The 8,151-nt window shown below is 29.8% G+C and overlaps 1 protein-coding gene across 3 annotated transcripts; it reads left to right on the top strand.

The window, feature by feature from the left end:
• Positions 1-2,589: 2,589 nt before the first annotated feature.
• drk (growth factor receptor-bound protein 2 drk) lies at positions 2,590-7,529 on the top strand. Of its 3 annotated transcripts, none has more exons than XM_015320415.2 (6): positions 2,590-4,164; positions 5,257-5,354; positions 5,426-5,545; positions 5,636-5,801; positions 5,893-6,069; positions 6,198-7,085. In XM_015320415.2, the coding sequence occupies exons 1-5, from the start codon at positions 4,087-4,089 to the stop codon at positions 6,067-6,069; spliced, it is 639 nt and encodes a 212-aa protein (XP_015175901.1). In that variant the 5' UTR covers positions 2,590-4,086; the 3' UTR covers positions 6,198-7,085. The 3 variants fall into 3 exon arrangements, with proteins under 3 accessions (XP_015175901.1, XP_015175900.1, XP_015175899.1); XM_015320414.2 differs by lacking the exon at positions 6,198-7,085 and adding an exon at positions 7,101-7,529 and having other exon boundaries at positions 2,591-4,164; XM_015320413.2 differs by having other exon boundaries at positions 2,648-4,164; positions 6,162-7,085.
• Positions 7,530-8,151: the final 622 nt, after the last annotated feature.

The raw sequence follows: 8,151 nt of genomic DNA, 5'->3' as shown, positions 1-8,151 counted from the left end.
ATTCTTTATAACCAATCACGCGCGCGAATATGTCCAGACCTTTCTTGCAAAAGAAATAATAATTCGCAGCTGTATTTAATTGGAAGCTTGTTAAGGTGCCAACAACTTGACTGTATATACGTCTTTCATGTTCATCGGTGCACCAGTCGCACAAAGGTAATTCAATTTCCGCGCTAATATTGCTCACGTTTTATGTATCTATGTATGTATTTATGCACGTATGTTTCTACATATACATATATATAGGATTATAGATCGTCATCGTACAATATCAAAAACATTGGTCATCTCAATATCACAATAAGCGAGAGTGAGTATTTTGTTTAAATATATGTTGATATGTTGAAAAAATGAGTAGCTTAACACAAAAACCAATTTCTTTTTCAATTAAAGTAATTTTTATTTTTCAATAAATATTGGATTTTGTTACGATCAATTTTTATTTGATCTGTCGGTAAAACAGATCCACTTAAATTACAATTATTTTTAATGTAAAGTTCTTTTTTTTTTAATTATTTTTATTTACTTCAATTGATGTTTCTCTTCTAATAGAGTTTGTCTTTCATTTATGTAATTTCTAAAATAATTTGTCAATATAAAAGAATGTTTTTTTTATAAAATTTCGTGAAATCGTTAGTTCGTTGTGTTTACTAATGAATGAAAAGTAAAAGAAAAGAAAATTAAAAGTAAATGAATAGGAGTCAGAAAAACAACGATCACAATTAATTACAGAACACAGTGAGCGTAGTTGCTATCGGATGAACAGTCGTTTCCAATTGTCGATCGCGAATCGCAACCTTGAATTTTCCAGCACCTACAACAATCATATATATATATATATGTAGCTTTAACGATTCTATTTCCGAATCATTATGGGTGATTCTTGACGAGATATCGTTTCTAATGGAAAACTCTAAATTTATTTTGTATGCTTTCAAAACATTTCTATTATAATCATATTTATAAGAAAATAAAACAATTTGAACTTATCATTAATTACGTCAGTAGAGTGCGTCATTTTGATTTAATAAATAATAAATATATACATATATGTTATAGATAAAAATGTATTATCTAATAAAATTCAAGATTATAATGTATCATAAATGTATGTACTATATTATAATCGTACAAATATTTAATAATAAATAGAAATAAAAAATATTCTATATAGTATTCTGCAAAAATAAAAAAAAAATGGAGGAAGTAAGTAACTACGTGAGTCATCGATCGTCAATAATTATTATGGATTTCGATAGATTAAAAAAATACAATTTGAGATTATATAACTTGATATATACATCGTAAAATTCACGAGAATTGAAAACAATGATAGAAAATGTTAACAAATACATGTATAAACGTATACGCGTACGTGTAAAAAATTAATATTTAACTTTGTTCGATTGGATAAACTTGTAGAAAGGTGAAATCCCATAAAGAAGATCGAGGATTTGAAAAAAAGTGACTTTACTCGTCGTGCGTTCCACCCTGCTTTCACCGCGTGTTTCTGTTTACAAGACACGTGACCATTTGTTGGCGTTTGTAATCCTAACGCGATATTATACTTTTCTTCTTTCGCATTTCTATTTCGCGCTAAACTTTCGCTCTTTTAAACTCATTTTGGGCATAATGAGATCAAAGCCTAATTTTATACGTACATATTTTTTATATATAAATATATACGCTTAAAATAATTATAAATCGTTTCATTTTAAGAAGTATATTTTTTCGATCATTAAGATAAAATATATGTTTAGTTAAGTGTATATATTTACAAGGAGTAATTACATATATACGAAGAACGTTCAACTTCTCGTTTCTAGAACGATCTAAGAATAGTTAAGAAGAGTGGGGAGAGAGAAAGAGAGAGAGAGAGAGAGAGCACGATAAGTAGGTTTACTAAATATACATATATATAAAAGAGAATATGTACACATGACGGTATCATAGGATAGACATTTTGTTTATATTATAAATATATGTGCTCGTTGTTGCCGAGTAATTATTGATAAATCTAATCGTGATTTCACGTCGAATATCGATTATTTTCTATATCAGAATTATTACTTTTATACATTACTTTTTATACATATTTCATTTCTATAGAATCAAAAAAAAATAATAAAAATTAAAGATAGCCAAAAACATTTTTATTTTTTTCTAAGGAGAAAATTTTTTGTTTAATATATTAATATCTCTCGATTATTATTATTGGAATGAAGATATTAATTAAGTATCAGAGCAATAAGATTGATTTTTCGTGAAAAATTTCATGAAAACGATCGAAATACGACTTCTCACGTTGAAAGCAATATGGCTACCACAGTAAGCGAACAAGTAACGAAGGAACGAGCGAGCTAAGTTAAGCCGAGTTTAATCGAGTCGAACCGAGTAGAGTCGATCGAGTAGTCGATGTATCTTCGAACGAATTCTGAGCGCATGCGCAACCTGCGCGACGAGAAACTAGTTCGTCAAATAATTATTCGTAATTTCTAACTAAAATCAACGTTTTCTAATCTTTCTTTCCATGTTTATCTCTAAACAATGTTACAAGAGAAAGAAGGCTTAGTCATTTTGTTTGCGTTTAAGATAATAATTAGCTCGAAAAAGATAAGATATTAAAAAAATATTGTCTATATAAATTATTACGAGGACGAGGACGTGCAAAAAAGAACGTCTTCCTTGCGCACACATCAATTCGGGTAAGTTCGGCTGAAGTCGGTGACGTCACGTGCGCAATAGTTCTGTGCGCATTGACGAAGAAAAGAAAGAGAAGGAGAATATTGAGGATGAAACGCAAAGAGAGCACGGTTATACCGGGCGAGGAGAGAGTGTAACGCCTGATAAGACCGAGCGATGGTCGCTCTCGTGAGAGTGCGTGATCCAAGCAACGTACCTTTTCTATTTTGACAGTTCTGCCTTTCGTCCCGTTGAAGAAAAACAAAAAAGGATAATATCTGAGGAAATTCAATATCGGAATAAAAACTATACTTTTTTTTAAGTACACAGGTATCACAACACAACGGATCCGCCATTATACTTTGTGTCTCTCTCTCTGTTTTATTATTTTTTATTTTCCTTTTTTTGACTCGATACACAAGTTTCTCTCTCTCTCTTTTCTTTGATCGTTTCACTTTACCCTTTCTCTCGATTTCATAGAACGAGGATGCAAGTTGTCGTGATCGTAGTTTAGTTCGTTCGCGGGTGTCATTGAACGCCGTTGAATTTGAATAGAGTGCAAGAGAGATAGGTAGACGGACAGAAAGAGAGAGAAAGATATATAAAATAGAAAAGGAAAGCTTAAAAGAGACAAAGACAGAAAGAGGGAGATCGTTGGTCAGAAAATTTTCGGTGGTATTCCTTGATACATACGGGGTGGAGAGACAAATCAAATAGCAGTGTTTGTGTCTGCTGCTGCTGCTGTTGCTGCTGTGCGCGAACGTGAGATATTGGTGATGTGTTTTTAAGTGCGCGTCCTTAAAGCTTTTTCGTACAAGTTTTATATATATATATATACTACATATACAATATATGTGCAAAGAGCCACCTAAGTTTCATCCAACGATATGCTAACTCAGTGAAAATTGGAAAGCAAGTGCTATTCGATAAAAAGAAATCGAACAATCAACAAATTTTACTAACTCTTCTATTCCTCCTTCTTCTGTTATTGCTGTGTTGTGTTACGTTTCGAAGTTCCCTTATTTTTCTTTCCTCTTTCCTTTTCTTATATTTTCTTTCTTCCTCTTTTTCTTTTTTTACATTCACAGACAAAGGTGGCCGCCTTTGGTGCCGCCTCGAGGACTGACTCTCTCTCTCTTTCTCTGTGATATAGCTTTTTCTCTTTCTCTTTCTATCTCTTTCCCCTACTCCTACTCCTCTTTTATCCTTCTCGCTCTTTTCCTCTTGTTCTTTTCCTTCCCTTCGTTCCCCTCTCGGTCCTCTTCACCGCAATCCGTCTAGTACATACACGCGCGTTTGACCCTCGAGGGTAGAAGAAGTGGAAGAAAGAGAAGAAGTAATAAGAAAAAGAAAGGAAAAAGTAAAAGAAGAATAAGAAGAAGGATAAGACGAAGAAGAAGAAGAATGGAGGCGGTAGCCAAGCACGACTTTACCGCGACAGCCGAGGATGAGCTTAGCTTTCGCAGGTGTCAAGTCCTTAAGGTTCGTATTTCCGGGAAAAAACGATTTCTTTTTGATTGACAATTTTACTTATTTCATTTCTTTTTCTTATCTTTATTTTGATTATTATTTAATGTCATCAATGCGTTGTGTGTTGTTATTGTTGATTGCATTTTTCGATGACAGACCCTTCGAAAGTATTGTTTCTTCGTACTTTAATGAACCAACTAACTAACCAATCAACAAACAGCTCACCGTCGTCGAGCCAATATACTTGCTTCTGATTGGCTCATACTCTACGACGACTGATCACCGAACATCCGCAAACATTTCTCATATATATACACTCACAAATTTTGTTATTCTTGAATATTCGATTGGTTTGCAACAATATTTATTTTATTTTTTATTCGTTTATGAAATGCAAACATTAGCTTCTTTTATTTTTAGCCGAGAATTTGTCAATAGTATTGTTTTGTAATTTTTATAGGTTGTATACTTTTTTTATGTGCAATCATTACGCAATATTTTTTTGACACAATTTTCTGATTGGCTAATTTTTTAAATTGCATTAATAAAAAATTTTAACTATAATATTACTGGGCAAACAAATGTATGAAATCTTATAATTGAACATTTGTTTGTTTGCCTTTAATATTTTTATGTTATTATTTTAATTACGAATAAAGTTAGTTTATGTTATTTTTGTATAGTGATAATAATTGTTGAGGTTAATTTTTCTAATGAAATTTGTGATAAAATTCTTGTATCGATCGTTTCTATTGATAACTATCGATAACAATATCTGATTTGATATTTTATTTGAATTGACTTGATTTTCTAACATCGTCATTAGCGTATAGCTTATGTGTTTTCCATTCTCTTCCTCGTAATAACAATCGATATGATGTTGCTTTATTTTACTATATTCATAGATGATTTCGTATTCGTCGAAAAAGAATTCGCCCGCGAAATTCAAAAACTTCAATGTGGTCATTATTTTATATGAATATAAGTAAAGAAACAATAAATAATAATAAAATTATAAAATTATATATAAATGTTGATTATATTATATTAAATATGTAATTGTATTTTTATAAAATATAAAATAATATTTTATTTCTTTATTAGATTCTAAATATGGAGGATGATATAAATTGGTTCAGAGCCGAATTAGATTCCAGAGAAGGACTCATTCCAAGTAATTACATAGAAATGAAAAATCACGAGTAAGTTTTACTTTTTACATTGTAGTAAATTAAAAAGAAGATATATCTTATTATTCTGATTTTATTTTTAGTTGGTATTACGGAAAGATAACAAGAGCAGATGCAGAAAGGCTATTAATGAATAAGCATGAAGGTGCCTTTCTGATTAGAATCAGTGAAAGCTCTCCTGGAGACTTTTCACTATCTGTAAAGTAAGAATATGTTTATTTCTGCAATAATAATATACTTTTAAACGAATCAACAAGTGTTCAAAAATTGATATTGTTTCTTTATGACGACAGATGTTCAGATGGTGTGCAACATTTTAAAGTATTAAGAGACGCTCAAGGCAAGTTTTTTCTTTGGGTTGTAAAGTTTAATAGTTTGAATGAGCTGGTAGAATATCATCGTACAGCATCTGTATCACGTTCGCAAGATGTTAAATTACGTGATATGATTCCTGAAGAGGTAAGAATATTCACAGACAAATTACTATTGATTAGAAATGAAATGCGTATATATAAAAACATATATATATATATATCTTTTTTTATTTCAGTGTTTAGTGCAAGCATTATATGACTTTGCTCCACAAGAACCTGGTGAGTTGGAGTTTAGGCGGGGAGATGTAATAACTGTTACAGATCGCACAGATCAGCATTGGTGGCATGGGGAAATTGGTAATAGAAGAGGACTGTTTCCATCTACCTACGTTACTCCTTATCATCACTCCTAGGTATAACAAAAATTAAATCATAAGATCTAAAGATAACCTAAATAAATCTTTCATCGACAATCATCGTTTTCATTTTGTTTATTATTTTCTAGGTTATAGAAAAAGAACAAATGAATCTTCTGTTTTAGGCCTGATTTAATATATATAATGCAGGTCTCAACTATTGACCGCCTTATCCCACCATCAATCATATACAGAATGATCAGTCTCGCTGCAAAATTAAATCTGGAATATTTTGCTAGCAAAGCACCTATCGAAGTGGGCTACCAGGAATATACTCTCTGGTGGTTCCAAATGTCGAGTTATTGTAATAATACGATTTTGACATTAAATACTATTTAATAAGGACCTATGATCGGTCCCATTGAGAAAAAAACATTTCTTACATCCTTAGTAATCCATACGAGAGTGTGTAGAGAGTTCCTTGATGTATTACATGACAGGGTAGTGTCCAAAATTGTTTTTATATATCGCGTTAAATGGACAAGTTTAAATCTTCTCTATGGGACTGAATATGCTGCTGCTACCATTTGAAGTTTAACATTGATAGATGTCGTATGTGTATACCGTATGTCTTTGCGATCAAATAGAAATCCATGTAATGAATATTATTCATTAACTGCACATATTTTTTTTTCTTTTTATTTGACATATATATATATATCGAATATATATATACCAAGTGCTCTAAGCGTGCAATCGTTAAAATATTTTATAAGTTAAATTTATAAAAGCTGTAACATCGACATATATTATAAATGAAACTTGAAATGGTCTTTAGTATTTCTTGGTAGTCCATTTTAAAAATGGTGTTATACATCACAGATAATAAGCATATTAGTCTTTTGCAAGCATGTTCATTGGCCATATTAAAACTATAATTATTATTATTATTATTATTATTATTATATATATATAATAATAATAATAATATATTATATATATATATATATATACATCTCATATATGCTATCTCAGATAGTAATTCAGAAGAACTGGGATTTACATAAATCTTGTATTTTTTAATACAGATACCGCTAATCGAAGAAACCGGGACCTTGGCGAGAAAAGGGCCTAGTTACAAAAAATAAAATAACAATTGCATAAGAAATCTTACTAAAAAAAAAAAAAAAATGAACAAAACAAAATTATAATAATAATAACTTTATATACGAACGTGTATAGCGTTTAAAAGGATAAAAAAAAAAAAAAGAGAAAAAAGCGCATCGCCTTTTGGCATTAGACAATTTTTTGTTGTCTTTTTTTTATCGTCAATATTTTCGCTAATGAATAAAAGAAGAAGAGAGAAAGCATTTCTTTTCTTACGTTTTTATTATACGTTCGATAACGCGAATATTTCAGATATATTATCTGTACTATACACATACACATACACACACACGTGCACACATAACAAATCGAATAGACTAAATATATATATATATATATATATATATATATGAATAAAAAAAGTAAAAAAAAGCTTGTTCGATTTTTAGTCATAAGGAAATATTGAATGAATTGGTGTAATCTGTTTTAAAAAGATATTATTATGAATTATCATTGTTTTTATCTTTCTCTCTCTCTCTCTCTCTCTCTTTCTCTCTCTCTGATCATCTATATTATACATACGTAAGCAGTTAAAGCGCTTAAAGAGATTTATTTTGTAATTAAACGAATCTTATGATATGCGTCAGGTTTAAAAAAAATAATAATTATAATAATAAACAAAAATTTTTTTGTTTTATTTTAGAGAATTAATTATTCTAGCGAGGAGAGACAAATACTACTACATATATACAAAAAATATTGAAAAAGATAATCGTATAAGATTATTTCAAATAAATATTCTGACTGATTATCTTTGACAATTGTGTAAGAAAAAAAAATATATTACATGAATGCAGAATTATTAGAGATATATACTTCATATGATAAAAACACTCTATTACTATTAAAAAAAAAAAAAAAAAAAAAAAAAAATAGTAAACAAATATTGCTAATATGCACTTTATTTGTCTAGCAAATTTTTTAATCTGCCTATTTGTCATTTGTTGCAAATAAAAATAAAAAGTAAAAAAA

The sequence above is a fragment of the Polistes dominula genome, unplaced genomic scaffold (assembly GCF_049000335.1).
Source record: "Polistes dominula isolate Pdom_NZ unplaced genomic scaffold, Pdom_raw_medaka contig_20, whole genome shotgun sequence".
Classification (NCBI taxonomy): Eukaryota; Metazoa; Arthropoda; class Insecta; order Hymenoptera; family Vespidae; genus Polistes; species Polistes dominula.
This window is presented reverse-complemented; position numbering and strand designations above follow the sequence as displayed.

What these genes read in the sequence shown, in the direction of transcription:
- drk (XM_015320414.2), top strand. Translation starts at nt 4,087, where the DNA reads ATGGAGGCGGTAGCCAAGCACGACTTTACCGCGACAGCCGAGGATGAG. An exon ending in GACTTTTCACTATCTGTAAA is followed by an intron (nt 5,546 to 5,635) that starts GTAAGAATATGT and finishes TTATGACGACAG; the next exon opens with ATGTTCAGATGGTGTGCAAC. An exon ending in GTGATATGATTCCTGAAGAG is followed by an intron (nt 5,802 to 5,892) that starts GTAAGAATATTC and finishes TTTTTATTTCAG; the next exon opens with TGTTTAGTGCAAGCATTATA.